An 18,266-nucleotide genomic window follows, 5' to 3' on the forward strand; every position below is an offset into this window, starting at 1 on the left:
CATGTCAGACTGAGGGGTTGTGTGTACCGGTGGCCTTCCACCCAGCCCCCAGCAGAACTGGGACCCGGGTCCGGATGTTTGAGTGATACTGAAAGGCTGGGACAGTTGACACAGTACCACGAGTTCATGTACACTAATACACCCACACACAAATACACTCATACACACACACATATACACTAATATACAGACACATGTACACTAATACATATATACACACACACATACGTATACACACACACGCACTCGCACACAAACACGTCACACACACAGGGATGGGAATCCTAACCGTTCCTAACAATCCTAACAGTTTACTGCATGGTTGCTTAGAGGCTATCGGAGAGGTTTGTTTGGTGCACTTGGAAAGAATCACACAAATCCATAGTAGCTTATGCAGTGTGAACATAATTTCTCTAAGTTAGAAAGATATTGTATATTCAACAGATATTTATACTCTGTCTTAGCGATGTGGCAAAGAGAGCTAACATTGGTAAGGGTCTGGGATTCTAGCGCTGTACCGATGCCCACGAGGCTTTCTGCAGCGGCGCTCTGTAGAGCCGTTTGGGCAAAAGGCTGAGTACGAAGTACCCTGTTCTGCACGTAATAAGTCCTGTTTCAAAATGTCCCCAATGCAGACGATATTAATATGGTTACAAATACAAATCAAAACAATAGATTTGTATATATTCCCATCCCTACACATACCCACACAAAGAGGTACTTGAGAAATTGATTGTTGAGTAATTGCTGATTGTGTGTCGAGCCAACTTGTAAGATGTCTTTAAACAAGGGAATCAAGACTTTGGACCCAACTTATAAAGATGTCTTAAAACAAGGGAATAAAGACTTTGGACCCACCTTGTGAAGATGTCTTTAAACCAGGGAATAAAGACTGGAAATCAGGCTTACACACTGAACTTTATACTCCCAACAGGACCCTTTAATTTCAAGGGATGTTTCACTTAAGGGCGGCTTTTACTGTGAAGGGCATACTGCCCAAATGTAAATGAGGTGCCCTCTGAAGTTACAGCCCCCCCTAGATCTGCAGGGGACTTTTCCTCGCGAGGGACATCATTGGTCATCTATATCATGAGTTCACCATGTCAGCTATATTAGTTGTTCACAAGGGCAGCTCTGTCAGTGGTCTACTAGATAGTGGTGGTCTTCCAGGTCAACTATATCAGTAGTTTGCTTCATAAGGTCAGCAATATTTAGTATTTGTTTCTTTAACCAGGACAGCTATGTTAGTTGATCATGTCCTCTATAGCAGGTAGGTTGCATCAGTGATCCATCAGGTCATCTATATTAGTGATCTACCAACTCACCTATAACCGTGGTCACCTGTTCACTTCAGCAAGTCACCTTTATTAGTAGTTTACCAGGTCAGCTATAGCAGTAGCTAACCAGGTCAGCTAATTTGTGTCAGAGGGTCACCAGGTCAAAGTTCACCTGCTGGTTGTACGTCTGATTCTGTAGCCTCGTGATGTCTGCCTTACTGGCCTCGTGTTGTGAAGGGACCACTTTACAAAAGGGCATCATTCATACAAGGCGCAACCGAGATGTATGAGAATACTATAAGAATGAATGCCTGAACCTAAAAAATGGTTTAATAATATTTGAAATACAAATAACCAAAGATATCGACTATAATGTTTAGTCAATGGTGACCACATCCTATTGATAGGAAGTTGATTTTAACTGTTGACTCTTCAAACTATTGATTGATCACAGCTGTGCAAAAGGATTATTTGACGAACAATAACAGAAAAATATAAACAAATTTAAATGAATGTGCAGGCAGTATCAGAGCAAGTCACTTCCCAGATCACCATCAATTTCACTGATGTCATCAACTAAACAAAAACAAACCTACCAAATCAGTTAAACAATCCAACATGTTGGTAGACAATAATTTACCCGCTCCTTAACCAGCTAGATCAACTTTTCAATATCAACTCAGAATCCAGCAGACGGTTGGTCACATGACTGCTGTCCATCAGCCGCCGGTTGGTCACATGACTGCTGTCCATCAGCGGCCGGTTGGTCACATGACTGTCCCGCTGGTGTGGGCATGCGGGCCAGGAGGCCCTGGATACGGGCCAGGACCATCTGGTTGCTGCTGAAGCAGTCCTGCTCCGCGTACGGCGGTCTCACCGTCAGAACGCCGGCTACCAGCAGATCCTCCCCAACCTCCTCCACCGGCACGCGGTTCTGCTGCAACCAGCCTCTCAGCTCCTCCCTCCTCCTCTTCACATCCTCCACGCTCCCACGCAACTCCGGCGCCTCCGATCTAAACAGAGAGGAGAGCCGCATCGCCGTCTCCTCATCGGCCTCCCCCACCACCTCCACCTGCTCCACCGCATGCCCCATCACCACGGAGACGCTACAGCCGCCCGCCGCCTCTCCCAGCTGAACCAGCACCACGCTGTAGGCGGAACACAGGTTACAAACACACACACACACACACACTTATCCTCGAATTATATATAAAAATGAAACTATTATCCAATAACTCGTGAATAATAAAGTTGGAACAGGTGGGTTTACCTGGCGGTGACTGGATCCACCGTGTGTAGCCAGCCGCGGTGCTGCTGCTGGCCGTGAGCGGTCACTGTCACCTGCTTGTTGACGTAATGCTCCCAGTCCCGCGGCGTCTGCTGCCGCCACGCGCTCGTCGTGGACATGATGCCCTGTTAACTAGGGATGTACGGTAGGAAGGGATTTAATTTACTGTAAATTATAATCGAATAGGATGCTTAAGTGTTCAGCCACGTTTAAATAGCGTGGCTGGTGTTCCAGCAAAGTGAACCGTAGGAAACGCTTACGTTTTTAAATGGTTCCTCTTCCGCTTGAGATGTTGGTTGAATAAGAGTGGATTGTGCTTGATATGAGGATTTTATTTTTTTATTACATTATACTTGACGTGATGTATACATTATATTGTATGTTTGGACATTATACAGCCTTGGATATATTATCTAATGCCATGATTCATGTTTGGTCTCTTCTAAATTGTATATTATAATTTTGTATAAATAAAAAACTCTTTGAATATTATATTTTGTCCTACATGTATGTTTATTAGCCCACCACTAGCGGGTAGAATTGTAAATCAAGCATAAAATAGCATCCATAATCCATCAATCGTCTATGATTAAACACACTATCAGGGCGCTATATATATATATATATGTGTGTGTGTGTGTGTGTGTGTGTGTGTGTGTGTGTGTATGTATATATATATGTGTGTATATATATATATATGTGTATATATATATATATATATATATATGTGTGTGTGTATATATATATATATATGTGTGTATATATATATGTGTGTATATATATGTATATGTGTATATATATATGTGTGTATATATATATGTGTGTATATATATATATATGTGTGTATATATATATATATATGTATATGTGTATATATATATAGATATAGATATATATATATATATATATATATATATATATATATATATATATATATATGTGTGTGTGTGTGTGTGTATAAATATATATGTATATATATATATACGTGTATGTATATGTATATATATATATATATATATATATATATATATATATATATATATATATATATATATATATATACGTGTATGTATATTATAGGACTATGAAGAAGTGAATGATTGAAACTCGAGGTCACAACTTTCACTGAATTTCCTTTGGATGTGTAAATCATAAAATTCGGTCAAATAAACCTACCGGGTTATTAAATGAATGAGGTGAGCGTTACATTACTACATTACATTACATTAATGAGCTTGGTGTTTTGATAAAACGCTTGGGGTTATGGGTCTGTTGTCTGTGGGCCGGCCCACTGTTACAGTGATCAGAACATTGACTGGCGGGTCAGGAGCACCACCTCTGATGGTGTTGGAGCTGTGAGTGGTTCAGTGGTGAACAGGGAGAACAGCAGGGGGCCTGCAGTGCTCAGGGACAGTGTGGAGGAGGAGGAGGTTACCCCATCCACACAGTCTGCTGTCAGAAGGTCCAGGTCTGGGATCCAGCTACACAGGGCTCTGTTGAATCGTGGTCCGGGAACCCATTCTGAGGAGGTGGTTCCAGGGTTTCAGAGTGAGGAGGGGAATGGGGTTCAGGGGCTCAGGCGGAGGAGGTGATGTGGGTCCAGGTGGGGTCCAAGGAGGTCCATGGTGTCAAATGAGGGGATGATGTGGGATATAGCCGTTCTTAACCCTTCATGAAGACGGATTTGGGGGCTGCGTCATTCAAACACAGGGCTTCTGCCTCCTTGGGGACTCTCACTCTAGATTGCATAGATTGCATGCATAGAAAACGTTAGATTCAGGATGACATGTCCAATATAGAAAACACTCTAGAATCAGGATATGTCCAATATAAAAAAATTTAATGAGCAAATCAATGTCTAAAAAAGTTGACCATGGATTATGATAACACTTTACAACAAAGGCTACCTTCATTAACCAATAATTAACGTTAGTTAATGTGTGTTTAGGTAGTTTGATTATTCTATAGCCTATCCCTAACGTTTTTTCTCGTTTTTGTTTAACCTCCAGGATTCTTGTAAATTATCTAATCTTTAGGCCTATGCAATCAATGACATGAATTATATAATAATTTTGCTCATGTGATTAATAGCATGAATGATATCATCTTTAGGCCAACGTGATCAATAAGAAGAAAGATATAATTTGTCATGTTCTTCTAGAAGCCCGGGAACAATATACTCCTACAGCTCAACATAATAAATTGTGCTAATGCTAATACTAATTCTAATATATCTGTTGTTAAAGCATTTTAAATCAACATTTACTCAATTCAACATTTAGGATAGAGACATATTCGGAGTTTACGCATAGGCAATTTCAGTGAACGGATATCACATTTGCTGGAGACAGAAAATCGGCACTACATTAACTCAACAATGATAATGATAGTGGTAATAATAATAATGATGATGATGACGATGATTAAAAATGAAACCTGACAGCCTGTTGTATGATAGGCTATTAAATATATCTGAATGTTAAACCGCAGTATTTATTTGTATAGTGAGAATACGGTCCAAAATGATTTGGAGAACACGACGCTGTCCTAATAAGAACCAATGACCCATCATAAGTATAACAGCTATCGATTTTAATCAAGCCCTCCCCATCCCGGGGAGGCTGGGGGCGCCGTGACGTCACGGCTGTTATGACGGTCAAGATGGCGCACGAGAGCAGGTTGAAGCGGAGGAGCATCTTTCTAAAAGGTTCATCTTTCGATTTTATTTTATTTATCTGATGGTATTAATTTAAGTATGACCATATTCTCCATATTGTATAGGAGGTTTAAACTGCTGTTATCATTTGGTGGTACAGCGCACCAAACCCCTCCATTGCTCCTCTAAACACCTTCGCTTTTCCACCATTCACATACTATCAAGGTTATTGATGATCTAGAATTGTGTGTTTTCTCTTTACTGTTCCTCGAAATGTTAGCGCTGAAACCATCGAGATGAGCATCACTTGCCGATATCCGCGCGCGTTACGGATGGGGTCGCTAGCATAAGCCACTTCCCTTCACTAAAAAATAATAAAACACACATTATACTGACAACAGACATTCAACTACAACACAAATGAACGGATAACACACATTCAACTGCAACACACATTCAACTACAATACTCATTTAACGGATAACACACATTTATATACAGCATGCCACCACCTAGGAGGCTACCACACACATTAAATTATTCTCATTTCAACATGCATTAAAATACAACACACATTAAACTACAACAAATATTCAACTACAACACACATGTCCAAAAGCTGATATTTAGTATTCAATTTCTGAATCAATGTTTAGAGCCTTTCTAGTTATTCTGGACCTGGTCGCATCTTTTGAACCTAAAATATCCCAGCTGTCTGAGACACTAGAGAAGAGGAGGGAGAGTGGGGATAGGGTGTGTGCGCGCGTGTGTGTAGACGGCTCTAAAGCTTCCTCTGAGAACAGCAGCATGATCTAGGGCTGACCTGTGTTTACGGTCAGAACCTCTTCCTGTCTTTAAGTAGGAGCGTTACCTCAGCAGATTGACTGTACCTAGTAGTTTAGTTAGGCAATTATGATAATGCGGTTATGGATATAATGATATGCGTTTGCATTCGTGAGGTTATGATATTAGTTCAATGATAAGGAGGGTTCTTTCAAGGGGTTATGCAATTAAGGTTGTATTCATGACGAATGGATGATATTATGATAATGAGATTGTATTCACGAGGTTATTATGATAAGGTTATGGTCATTTGATAATGAGGTTGTATTCATAAGGTTAGGAGAATGAGGTTATGATGATATGATGATGAGGCTGTATTAATGCGGTTATGATGATGAGTTATGGTAAATTGACAATGAGGTTGTGGTCATGTGTTGATGAGGTTGTAATAATGAGGTTATGATCATTTGATAATGGGGTTGTGGTAACATGATAATGAGGTTGTATTTGTGATGTCATGATGTTAGTGATGTTAGTGTAATGACGCTGTGGTAATACGATAACGAGGTTGCATGCATTATGTAATGGTCACATTATAATGAGGTAGGATTCATGATTTTATGATAATAGGTTGTATTCATGATGTTATGATAATAGGTTGTATACATGATGTTATGATAATTGGGTTGTGGTAATATGATAATTATGTTGTATTCATGATGTTAGTGTAATCATTACAGTGTAATGATTACACTAACATCATGAATACAACATCATTATCATATTATTATGATGATGAGGTTGCATGCATTATGTTATGGTCACATTATGATGAGGTAGTATTCATGATGTTATGATAACTAGGTTGTATTCATGATGTTATGATAACTAGGCGATATTCATGATGTTATGATAACTAGGTTGTATTCATGATGTTATGATAACTAGGTTGTATTCATGATGTTATGATAATTAGGTTGTATTCATGATGTTATGATAATAGGTTGTATTCATGATGGATATTTCGTAGTCATGATGTTATGATAATAGGTCGTAGTCATGATGTTATGATAATAATTCGTAGTCATGATGTTATGATAATAATTCGTAGTCATGATGTTATGATAATAATTCGTAGTCATGATGTTCTGATAATGATGTTATGGTAATGAGATCATGAGGTTGAAGTAAGGAGGTTAAATGCTGAAGAGGAGTTCCAGAAGCCTGTGTTATTTCCCAGGTGACCGTGCTCTCTCCTCCGACATGAGATGTGAGGAGAAGGAGGTGCCGACGGAGGTGCAGAAGGAGGTGGGTGCTGTGGGGCCGGTCCACATCGTGCTCGCCCATGAGGACGACCAGGGGTTCTCCCTCGACGAGGAGGCCCTGGAGAGGCTGCTCCTGCGGGAGGAGGTGGTTGACCTCGACGTGGTGGTGGTGTCGGTGGCCGGAGCCTTCCGCAAGGGAAAGTCTTTCCTGCTCGACTTCCTGCTGCGCTACATGTACAACCAGGTGAGGTTCGCCAGTACAACCAGGTGAGGTTCGCCTGTACAACCAGGTGAGGTTCACCTGAACAACCAGCCTAGGTTCGCCCGTGAGGTTCGCCTGTACAACCAGGTGAAGCTCACCTGTACAACCAGGTGAGGTTCACCTTTACAACCAGGTGAAGCTCACCTGTACAACCAGGTGAGCTTCACCTGTACATCCAGCTGATTTCCCGCCCAATCTGAAATCTGGCCGCATCTAGCAAACCGGTTGACCAGCTGCTGTGCTGGTGCTGGGAGCTGTGTAAAGGTTGTCTGTGGGTGGTGGTGCTGAGAGCTGTCTAAGGGTTGTCTGTGGTGGTGAAGTCCTCCAGCTCGTGGATGGGGGACGCAGAGGAGCCCCTGACCGGCTTCACGTGGCGGGGAGGCTGCGAGAGAGAGACCACGGGCATCCAGGCCTGGGGCCAGCTGTTCCTGGTGGACCGACCAGACGGTAGCAAGGTGGGCTAGGTTAGGGCTACGGTAGGCGTTAGCGTTAGGGCTAAGGCAGTAGGAAGTTATTATAAGGATGAGGGCTTAGGTGGTAGGAAGGTAGGGTTAAGGGTAGTAGTAAGGGTTAGGGGTGGTATTATGGGTAAGGGTTAGGGGTGGTAATATGGGTTAGGTTTTAGGGGTGGAAGCGAGGGTTGGGGTTAGTAAGAACCATCTTCTTAGATCTAATATAAACAGAGGTAAGGTTAAGTCTAGTAGTAAGGGTTAGGGTTAGGAGTGGATGTGAGGGTTGGGGTTAGTAAGGACCATCTTCTTTGATCTAAGATGACCACTACCCTAAGGTAAGGGTTAGGTTAAGGGTCGCTGTAAGGGGTCTTTGTTTGTGCAGGTTGCGGTGATGCTGATGGACACCCAGGGGGCGTTTGACAGCCAGTCCACGGTTCGAGACTGTGCTACTCTGTTCGCGCTGAGTACCATGGTGAGCTCCATCCAGGTGGGTCTCCAGCCTCGCGCAGTCCTTCAGGCCCCAGTCTGGTCTCCTGGACCTCTACGCTAGATTGGAATGATAAGATACACTCAGCCTCTTGCTTCATTCCAAATGATTCTCCCGCTAGGTCTACAACCTTTCTCAGAACGTCCAAGAAGATGACCTTCAACATCTCCAGGTATCCAACAACCAGCTCATCCCTATTGCCCAGTCACTGACTCACTCACTCATTCAGTCACTGACTCACTCACTCACTCACTCACTCACTCACCCCTTCACCAGGATTTAATTGTGTTCCTCGGTTCTTTCCTCTCAGCTCTTCACAGAATATGGCCGCCTCGCCATGGAGCAGACTAACGAGAAGCCTTTTCAGGTAAAATCCCCTGGCCTCCACACTAATGATGTTAGGTTTACGAAAAATGCAACTATATATCATAAACCTAACAGGGAAACTGGTTTATGAAAAGAAGACGTTTAATGTATAGTTTTAAGTTCGACCATGGAACAGACCCGAAGTGGATGTTAGAATATTGATGTTGGCAACAATCTGGTTACACTGACGTTGTTTTGCAACAACTTTAGACATTAGAACCTGGAGTTCAACCATATTGCTGTGTAAACAGCCTGATATTAGGGTGCGTAACAGGTTGATGTTAGGATTTGTAACAGGCTGATGACAGGGAGTGTAACAGGTTGATGTTAAGATGTGTAACAGGCTGACATAAGGATGTGGAACAAAAGCTGATGTGTAGCAGAGGCTGATGTTAGGATGTGTAACAGGCTGACATTAGGATGTGGAACAAAAGCTGATGTGTAACAGAGGCTGATGTTAGGATGTGTAACAGGCTGCCATTAGGATGTGTAGCAGAGGCTGCTGTTAGGATGTGTAACAGACTGATGTTAGGATGTGTACCAGAGGCTGAAATTAGGATGTGTAACAGAGGCTGATGTTCCTGGTCCGAGACTGGAGCTATCCCTACGAGCATCCCTACGGCCTGGAGGGCGGACACAGCTTCCTGGAGAAACGACTTCAGGTACGGCTCCATCTGCTCCTTCCTCACCTTCTTCCCACCTCCTCCAATCCTTTTCATCTCCTCCTCTCCTCCAGTGTGTATAAACTTGTGTGTGTGTGTGTGTCTGTGTGCGTGTCTGTGTGTGTGTAGGTGACGCAGCAGCAGCATGAGGAGCTCCAGACAGTGAGGAGACACATCCACTCATGTTTCTCCTCTATTAGCTGCTTCCTGCTGCCTCACCCGGGCCTCCGGGTGGCCACCAACCCCGCCTTCGATGGACGACTGACAGGTGATCCATCACCCTTCTAGCACTACAATATCACCGCTCCTTCATCACTCTATCTCCCCTCATCACCCTCTGTCATTTGCCGTTTGTCATGTATAGATATGGATCACCGTTTTTCGTTATCTCGTTATCTCATTAATCAGTTTGTTATCGCTAGATATTGATCAGTTGGTTCTTCTAGATCTCGATCCGTTCTGTTATTTATAGATATTGACCGGTTTGTCGTTCCCTCTAGACATTGACGAGGACTTTAAGAGGGAGCTGTTCTGTCTCGTTCCAACACTCCTGGCTCCAGAGAACCTGGTGGTGAAGGAGATCGGAGGAGCCAAGCTCACATGTCGAGACCTGCTGCACTACTTTAAGGTAAATACTCACCTGTCCAGACCTGCTATAGTAGTTTATAGAGGAGTTATTTATCAAGGGGTTTGTATTTCATAAAGAGGTTAGTAGTTGATAGAGGAGTTGGTTATCAAGGGCTTAGTAGTTGATGGAGGGGTTAGAAATCAAAGGGTTAGTAGTTGATGGAGGGTCTACTTATCAAGGGCTTAGTAGTTGATGGAGGGGCTAGAAACCAAAGGGTTAGTAGTTGATGGAGGGTCTACTTATCAAGGGGTTAGTAGTTGATTGTTTTTTTTGATAATTTTCTGCTCCAGGCGTACATGAAAATCTACCAGGGGGAGGAACTTCCTCATCCCAAGTCTATGTTACAGGTAAGCCAAGCCCACATCCCTTGTCCATGCTACAGGATAAGCCCCGCCCACACTCCTTGTCCATGCTACAGGTTTAGCAACGCCCCCTGGTGATTGGCTAATACATTTGTGGACATTGGGTGCACAGTATACATTTTTAAACAAGTGTGTTTCACATGCCCACTTCTCTCCCTCCCTTTTTATGTTATGATAAAGTCACTTCCTGTTTACTTGGTGTCAACCCTGTTTAATTTACTTGTGTAACCCTAGGCAACAGCTGAGGCCAATAACCTGGCTGCTGTGGCAGGCGCTAGAGCCCTCTACACCAAGAGTATGGAGCAGGTACGATATAAACACTAGATATATATACTATAGTGTATATACGTCATTTTTGTAATGTATATAGAGTTCCAGATGGATATGGTATGTGAGTGGTAAGGTGTGTGCTGCCCCCTAGCTGTGTGGAGGAGACACGCCCTATATGGCCCCGCTGGAGCTGTCCCGGCGTCACCACGCCCTGCGGCTGGAGGCCGTCAGACACTTCCGCTCGGTCAAGAAGATGGGCGGGGAGGAGCTGTGCCGGCGCTACCAGGAGCAGCTGGAGGCGGAGCTAGATCTGTCCCACGCCAGCTACTCCAAACTCAACGACGGGAAGAACATCTTCCGGGCGGTCCGGACGCCCGCCACCCTACTGGGCCTCGTGTTCCTGTGCTACGCCGCGTCCCTGTTCACGGGGCTCCTGGGGGCCCGCTGGCTGGCTTCCATGTGTCACCTGCTGATGGGCGTGGCCCTGGTCGCCCTGCTCACCTGGCTGTACACGCGCTACTCCGGAGAGCTCCGCCCCCTGGGTCACGTCATCGACCGGGTGGCGGCCGCGCTGTGGGAGCAGGTAGCTACGTCACCCGGCAAATACATGACTCCTTGACTGACGCGTGACGCTTTTATTCAACGGTTACTGTCTTTGTACATGTCCACAACTCTGACACTTTATTCTTACACTTGCACGACTCTGGACACTTTATTCGTACATGTCCACGACTCTGACACTTTATTCGTACACTTCCACAACACTTTATTCAACATTTCCACATGTTCTCTTTTTAATCTCTGATCTCTCTGTTCACAGAAGACTCCCCACCAGGTGAGCCCCAGTGCACCATGAGTACTTGACCTCGGTCCAAGCATAAGGTCTCACGTGGGCTGCTGTGTACCAGTATCAAATGTCTCACCTATGTCCCGTTCTTCCAGGTGTTTTCTAAACTTTGTGAGGCGCTCCGGAGCCGAGGTCGGCTGGCCCGCTGGCTTCCGATTCGGCGCCCGCGTCTAGCCTCCAACAACAACCTGAAGAAGAACTAGCGCCATCATGTACGCTTCTCCGCCCGGAGGAGGCCGACACATTGGCTCCTCCTGACGGCCTTGTTGAGGACTCATTGAAAACACACTTTGGTGTTTTATTTATTTAAATTATTGGAAATGTGAACAAAAACAGAATGTTTTGCTTCCGTCTCATCAAATTGACGATGCCTCTACCTAACAGGCTATGCTCACGGTTAGCTCCTCGCTGGACTCTGGGTAAGCCGGTCGCTAGGTGCTGGTTTCACCTGATATCGATTAGGCCACTGGTTAACCTAGGGCCAGCCCATTGGAGTTAGCCTGGCGTCTTGTCTTAGCGTGGTACCTTTTCAAGCTCCGGTTAGTTTATCTCTGCCTTGGTTGAAGCAGGTGCTCCTAGCATTGATGAAGACACTTGTTTTACACTCTTCACATCTATTTGTATACATGGGGCATGTATGAAATATACATAATTAAGATATACATATATAAATACATTTTCTAGACCTTTTTGGTAGCTGGATGAATCAGTATAGATATACGGTATATATATATAGTGTGTATTTGTACATAGTATATCACTGTATGTAACGGCAGCCTGTGGTGACCTGTGGATATGAAATAAAGCATTTTGTAAAAAATATGCTTGCTTACGCTTATGCATTTATATTGTCTAAAAAGTAGTAATAACATACTGTCATGGACATCTCTCCTATCTGAGCATAGTACCACCTACTTGTAGTTGCTAATGGCTAAAGCATAGTTGCTCGTGTGACTCCCAGCAGGTACTTTGATTCCGTCTCCTTATGAGTAAGTTGCTCTTATCCAGAGTAATCACTTTGATAAGAACATATACTTTAATAAGTCCATGTGATCAATACAGTAGAATACTAAAACCTAGAGATTTAGGTATTTTACTAAACGTAGGGAGTTCAATCTCCCAAGAAATTATTTCAGAAATTACATTATTACATATTGAACCGCGCAATGAGGACAGATGAAGCTGATTTCAGATGTCGATGACGGAGCTTTATTTACAAAAAAACAACTCAAGGGAAAACTTTCCTCAACTACTGGTTAAAAAAAAGTACAGGAAACCAAGATGACCGCAGCCAGGAACTCAGATCAGGTCAGCCACTGGAGGAAGAAGAGAAGACGTTAGTCAAACTCAAAGAACTTACTAGTCCAAACATAGCATTCACTGGCATCTCGTCTATCTGGGTGGAGTAGTACCAACTAGTCTTCACTATTAACAACATACCATTTATGGGCATCTCGTCTATCTGGGTAGAGTACTACTAACTAGTCCTAACTAGTACCAACATACCGTTCATGGGCATCTCATCTATCTGGGTAGAGTAGTACTGCTCAATGTCTCTCAGGATGCGGATGTCGTCGTTCTTCACAAAGTTGATAGCCACACCTTTACGGCCGTAACGACCTGATCGACCAATCCTGAGCAAGAAACCAGAAAACGTTATCACCTGTTTACATACATGCATGACAAAAGGTTCAAAAGGGATAATAAAAAAAGTAGGCTACACTTAAAAATAGGGTACATCCAATGTATTTCTTGCTATAATTGTTAAAATGTACATCCCGACATCAATCAATAAGCTAGCAACGTAGAACATCGCCAACGTGATAAATTGTTTATTACATACAGCGAGTAACAATGTTACTATCGCTAACATCATCTCTTTATTACAAACAGCCAGTAACCATGGCGACTATTGCCAATATGAACCCCTTCTTTATTAGATACAGCCAGTAACAATGGTGGCTAACGCTAACATGATCCCTTCTTTGTTACAGAAATAGCCATTAACAATGGCGACTAGCGCTAACGAGATCCCTAGTATATTACCTACACACTAAGTAACAACAGCGATTTGGATACTGACTTACATTCCAACTCTCCTACGGACTTCAACAACCAACTATTAACCAACTCTCCTACAGCCGTCAGCCAACATTTAACCGACTCAGATCGATACAAGGAATGAAGCAATTGGTTTAATTTGGTGACCACCACGAAAGGACAAAGAGAGGACCCATAATGAATAGTTACCTGTGGATGTAGAGCTCTCTGTTGTTTGGCAGGTCGTAGTTGATAATCAGAGACACCTGAGGTACATCTAATCCACGAGCCCACACATCTGTAGAGATCAGCACACGACTACAAAAACACAGACACACAGTTAAAAAGCAGAATAGGCAAATAAATTCAGCTAGAGACAGTTGGAGAAACAGCTAGAGAGCGAGAGACAGCTGGAGCAACAGCATGAGGGACAGCTAGAGAGAGAGAGCTGGAGAGAGCGACAGATAGGGAGAGACAGTTGGAGAGACAGCTGGAGAGAGAGCGAGAGAGACAGCTAGAGAGAGAGAGCAGGAGAGAGCGACAAATAGGGAGAGACACTTGGAGAGACAGCTGGAGAGAGAGCGAGAGAGAGAGCGAGAGAGACAGCGAGCTGGAGAGCGCGACAGATAGGGAGAGACAGTTGGAGAGAACGAGAGAGACAGGTACCTGGCTCCAGATCTGAACTCCTTCATGATGGACTCCCTCTCCTTCTGAGGCATGTCTCCGTGCATCGATGACACTGTGAAGTTAGCTTCTCTCATCTTCTCAGTCAGCCAGTCCACCTGCACAAAATAGGTGTCACAAGTGGACTTCATGGTGGACACAAGAAGACTGTATGTACCTTACTCTTTACGTTACAGAAGAGGACTGTGTGTACGTACCTTTCGCTTGGTGTTGCAGAAGATGACGGCCTGTGTGATGGTCAGCGTGTCGTAGAGGTCACACAGCGTATCAAACTTCCACTCCTCCCTCTCCACGGCCACGAAGAACTGCTTGATCCCCTCAAGAGTCAACTCATCACTAGAGGAACGAAACAGGATTAGTATCTATTCAACCAACTCATCACTACCTATTCAACTAACTCATCACTAGACCCAAGAAACGGCCTTTCTATACACACACGTAAACTATACATTACATGAACCTGGGAGTAATAAACAGACATAAAGGGAGTACTATATACACACACACACACAACATATAGATATCTATAGATAACATAAACATGTAATACAAAACATACAGACATAACAGGATTACTATACACAACATATAGATATCTATAGAAACATAAACATGGAATACAAAACACAGACATAACAGGAGTACAGTACAAACACATACAACCTATATAATAAGTTACTTTTCCACTCGCTATTACCTACAGCGTAACCAGGCTTCGGTGCCTCCCTAACTAGTACCTGCAGCCCCAGCAGGCTGCTGTGTGTCCTTAACTAGCACCTACCGCTTCACCAGGATGCGGATGGGGTCGGTCATGAACTTGTTGGTCATCTCCAGGATCTCGTGGGGAAGAGTGGCGCTGATCAGACACACCTGGGTTGCGGGAGGCAGGTAGCGGTACACATCGTAGATCTGCTCCTTGAAACCTAGAGCACACACATATGCACACATGTAAGCACACATGTGAGCCCTCTCGTTTCCTGTCCCCGGGGTTCTTGTACAGGAAGATCTGCACCTTTATTCAGCATCTCGTCTGCCTCATCCAGAACCAGCATCTTGATTGCCCTCGTCCGCAAACTCCGCCTCCGGATCATGTCTGTAGGAAGAATGACGTCATCAACAACCTACGCCTTCAGATCCCTTCTGTAAGAGGTGACTTCAAAGAACCCCCCCCCCCCAGAGAGAGAGCAGGACTGACCGAAGACCCGTCCAGGCGTCCCTGCGACCACATGCTGGCCGTAGTCCAGCTTCCTGATGTCTTCCCCCACGTTGGTTCCTCCAATGCACGCGTGACACTGGACGTTCATGTAGTCTCCCAGAGCCAGCAGCACCTGACAAACACAAGAATGAGCCCCGTGTGTCTGACTGTGTGTGCGTGTGTGCTTCTGTGTACTCGTGTGTGTGCGTGGGCGCCTACCTTCTGAATCTGACCCGCCAGCTCTCTGGTCGGGGCAAGGATCAGAGCCTGGGTCTCCCGGACCTGCAGACACACAGACCCGTCGTCATGACAACAGCCAAACATATCACACAAACCTAGGAGTACTACAAACAGACAACAGCAGTACTACACAAACAAGTAACCTATACATTACACAAACCTAGGAGTAGGATATATAGCAGTACTATATACACAAATCACCTACACAATAGATACAGAGTACAATACATTCAGACATCACTACATACAGATGTGTTGTATAGCAGTAGGTACCTGAATGTCAAGACACTGCAGAACAGACACACAGAACGTTGCGGTCTTTCCAGTTCCAGACTGAGACCTGCAAAGAGAACCAGTGAAGTTCAGAACACAAGAGACTAAATCAAACTATTAAACCCATCACTCAACTAACCAGCCGGTCTAAAACTGGTATTTAAATAAAGTCAGACTTACTGAGCGATGACATCTCTTCCTTTAATGATCTGTTTGATGGCTCTCTGCTGGATCGCAGACGGCTTCTCGAAACCTGAAACACAAATTTTAAACCATACACGTTAAACCAATACAATTTTAAATCATAAAAGAACAATAAACCATATCAACATTACATTCTCCAATAAACATTTTAAACCGTACAGGTCCAATGTACAACATTTTAAACCAAACATTTCGAATATAGTACATTTTAAACCGTACAGGTCCAATGAACAACATTTTAACCGTACAGGTCCAATAAACAACATTTGAAACCATCCATGTTAAACCTATACACAACATTTGAAACCATACATGTTTAACAAATAAGTTGCATTTTAAACGTATATAGAATATTTTAAACGATACCCTTATTAAACTCATACATTTTAAACTACGGTAACGAGAACCAGCAAGGCTACTCGAGGCTAGCGGAGCTGTGCTACTTCAGCTAGCATAGGCTGGCTAGCATCTTAGCTAACGTTCATGTGTACAAAACATAACAATGAGGTTGAACAAACTTTCATTCGTTAATATACGTTTGTACGTTTACAAGACAAATGCTTTACAACCGCGTAACCGCAACAGAGGGTTAGATAGGTGGTAAAATCAGCATCATTAAAATATTTGCCGCCGTCGTACTGGCGCAGTTCGGGGGCCTTGCCGGCACCGGATCCCCGGCCTACCGTATGCGTAGACGCCGCGGAGGAGGTCCTCCCGCAGGCCCATGGTGTCGAAGGTTGGGGTGACATCAACCTCCTCGCTGGTCTCGAACTCAATCTTCGTCATGTCCTCCTCCTTAAGGAGGCGCCTTTTAGACACGACTGGAGCGACTGCCATGGCTTCTTCTGTACTGTTTTATCGAAATACGGAATAAATTCAACCACTTGACTGGTCTTTGTGTACTAAACTTTAAGAGTATCGTTCTCGGAGTTGGGCGGAAGCAGAGTAGAGGAAAGACCGCCGCGTGTGTCGCGTAGATGACGTCACACGACGCTATCTAGGACACCCAACATCGTCCCCATCAGGCGAGAGAATGAACCGCATACCCATATCCTTGTATACTTCCAGATCAGCAATCACTCAATTAAATGAGAACGTGAGTTTACTTTTGAAAAAGTTGACCTTTTGAAAACCTTCACACCGTCCAACGCCGGATAAAATCAGATTATAAACAAAAGTAATTCCTTCTTTGCTCATATAAAGTAGCACTTGAAGCAGTTGGATTATTTTATTAATTGCATGCACTCATGATTCTTCCAATTTTTCGTCTTCGTCTTCATGGTTGAATGTACTTCTAGTCAACAGCGTCAGAATAATAAATGTAAAGCAATGTAACTAGTGATGTCATCAAACAGACGCATTGTTCCAACCACTGCTCAGTGTAGGTACCCAAACAAAGTCTGATGATTCCCACTTACTATTAACCACCTGAAGTAAGCTGGTTACTGCTCCTATGAGCCAACTGCATTAACCACCTCACATAAGTGCACCACCCTGGCATGCAGAGTGGAGCAGCAGCCAAAGACGGGGTCCAGCGCTCCACCCTGATTTGTAGGTTGGAGCAGCGGCCTCAGAGTTGGTCCAGTGCGCGTGGCTCTTCACGGATGCTGGATTTAAAGCAGGATATGCTGCTTTCTGTAGCGTTCCTTCGGGTTCTTCTTCAGGTAGCACCTCTGCACCTGCTGGCCAGCCCAGTCCTGCTGCGGTAGGGTCCCACTCCGCGGGGAGGCGTCTGATCTCCATTAGTGGGACCGGACCAGGGAGTGGACTGACCGCGTAGATGTTCTTATACCCATGCAAACTGATCTGGTTTAACATGAGTTGAACTGGCCCTGGTCTTGTTTAACTTTGGTGGAATGGTACTCTAATCTCTCACTAGTCCTAGTCATGGGTTTTCATCCTTGGGTAGGTTCCATCACCATTGTTCATTCTAGATAGAAAGTGGCTTGACAGACGTTTATTTAAATGAGAATCTTCAAGATTGCCACTTTAACTGTCCTCGAGTCTGGTCTTACTATCCACCCA

At 44.0% G+C, this 18,266-nt stretch overlaps 4 protein-coding genes across 4 annotated transcripts in view; 2 read left to right on the top strand and 2 right to left on the bottom strand.

The window, feature by feature from the left end:
* Positions 1-908, top strand: part of sos1 (son of sevenless homolog 1 (Drosophila)) — a 23,376-nt gene extending 22,468 nt beyond the window's left edge. Inside the window, exon 22 of the mRNA XM_030350817.1 lies at positions 1-908. This exon is cut by the window's left edge and continues 716 nt beyond it. The gene's annotated coding sequence lies outside the window, so the exon portion shown is untranslated.
* A 673-nt stretch (positions 909-1,581) lies between these two features.
* On the bottom strand, positions 1,582-2,816 carry gemin6 (gem (nuclear organelle) associated protein 6). Its single transcript, XM_030350848.1, has 2 exons — positions 2,548-2,816; positions 1,582-2,425 (listed from the first exon to the last, which is right to left on the bottom strand). The coding sequence occupies exons 1-2, from the start codon at positions 2,682-2,684 to the stop codon at positions 1,957-1,959; spliced, it is 606 nt and encodes a 201-aa protein (XP_030206708.1). The 5' UTR covers positions 2,685-2,816; the 3' UTR covers positions 1,582-1,956.
* Positions 2,817-5,184: 2,368 nt separating this feature from the next.
* Positions 5,185-12,427, top strand: LOC115539936 (atlastin-2). The gene is made up of 14 exons (XM_030350835.1): positions 5,185-5,272; positions 7,245-7,513; positions 7,852-7,986; positions 8,366-8,470; positions 8,592-8,642; positions 8,781-8,837; positions 9,406-9,498; positions 9,628-9,766; positions 9,999-10,126; positions 10,417-10,473; positions 10,723-10,794; positions 10,910-11,341; positions 11,579-11,593; positions 11,701-12,427. Exons 1-14 carry the CDS (start codon positions 5,215-5,217, stop codon positions 11,806-11,808), a joined length of 1,719 nt encoding a protein of 572 aa, XP_030206695.1. The 5' UTR covers positions 5,185-5,214; the 3' UTR covers positions 11,809-12,427.
* Positions 12,428-12,791: 364 nt separating this feature from the next.
* eif4a3 (eukaryotic translation initiation factor 4A3) lies at positions 12,792-17,260 on the bottom strand. Its single transcript, XM_030350844.1, has 12 exons — positions 16,925-17,260; positions 16,218-16,290; positions 16,038-16,104; positions 15,744-15,806; positions 15,525-15,657; positions 15,342-15,422; positions 15,111-15,252; positions 14,527-14,665; positions 14,312-14,427; positions 13,856-13,963; positions 13,112-13,239; positions 12,792-12,921 (listed from the first exon to the last, which is right to left on the bottom strand). Exons 1-12 carry the CDS (start codon positions 17,076-17,078, stop codon positions 12,905-12,907), a joined length of 1,221 nt encoding a protein of 406 aa, XP_030206704.1. The 5' UTR covers positions 17,079-17,260; the 3' UTR covers positions 12,792-12,904.
* Positions 17,261-18,266: the final 1,006 nt, after the last annotated feature.

Source organism: Gadus morhua, chromosome 3 (genome assembly GCF_902167405.1).
Source record: "Gadus morhua chromosome 3, gadMor3.0, whole genome shotgun sequence".
Taxonomy (NCBI): domain Eukaryota; kingdom Metazoa; phylum Chordata; class Actinopteri; order Gadiformes; family Gadidae; genus Gadus; species Gadus morhua.

Excerpts from the sequence above, each read along its gene's own strand:
- LOC115539936 (XM_030350835.1), top strand. The coding sequence starts at position 5,215 with ATGACGGTCAAGATGGCGCACGAGAGCAGGTTGAAGCGGAGGAGCATC. Across the intron at positions 8,643-8,780 it reads ATGACCTTCAACATCTCCAG|CTCTTCACAGAATATGGCCG; the intron begins GTATCCAACAAC and ends CTTTCCTCTCAG. Across the intron at positions 9,499-9,627 it reads TCCTGGAGAAACGACTTCAG|GTGACGCAGCAGCAGCATGA; the intron begins GTACGGCTCCAT and ends GTGTGTGTGTAG.
- eif4a3 (XM_030350844.1), bottom strand. The coding sequence starts at position 17,078 with ATGGCAGTCGCTCCAGTCGTGTCTAAAAGGCGCCTCCTTAAGGAGGAG. Across the intron at positions 15,807-16,037 it reads TGCAGTGTCTTGACATTCAG|GTCCGGGAGACCCAGGCTCT; the intron begins GTACCTACTGCT and ends GTGTGTCTGCAG. Across the intron at positions 15,423-15,524 it reads GACGCCTGGACGGGTCTTCG|ACATGATCCGGAGGCGGAGT; the intron begins GTCAGTCCTGCT and ends TTCTTCCTACAG.
- gemin6 (XM_030350848.1), bottom strand. The coding sequence starts at position 2,684 with ATGTCCACGACGAGCGCGTGGCGGCAGCAGACGCCGCGGGACTGGGAG. Across the intron at positions 2,426-2,547 it reads GTGGATCCAGTCACCGCCAG|CGTGGTGCTGGTTCAGCTGG; the intron begins GTAAACCCACCT and ends TTCCGCCTACAG.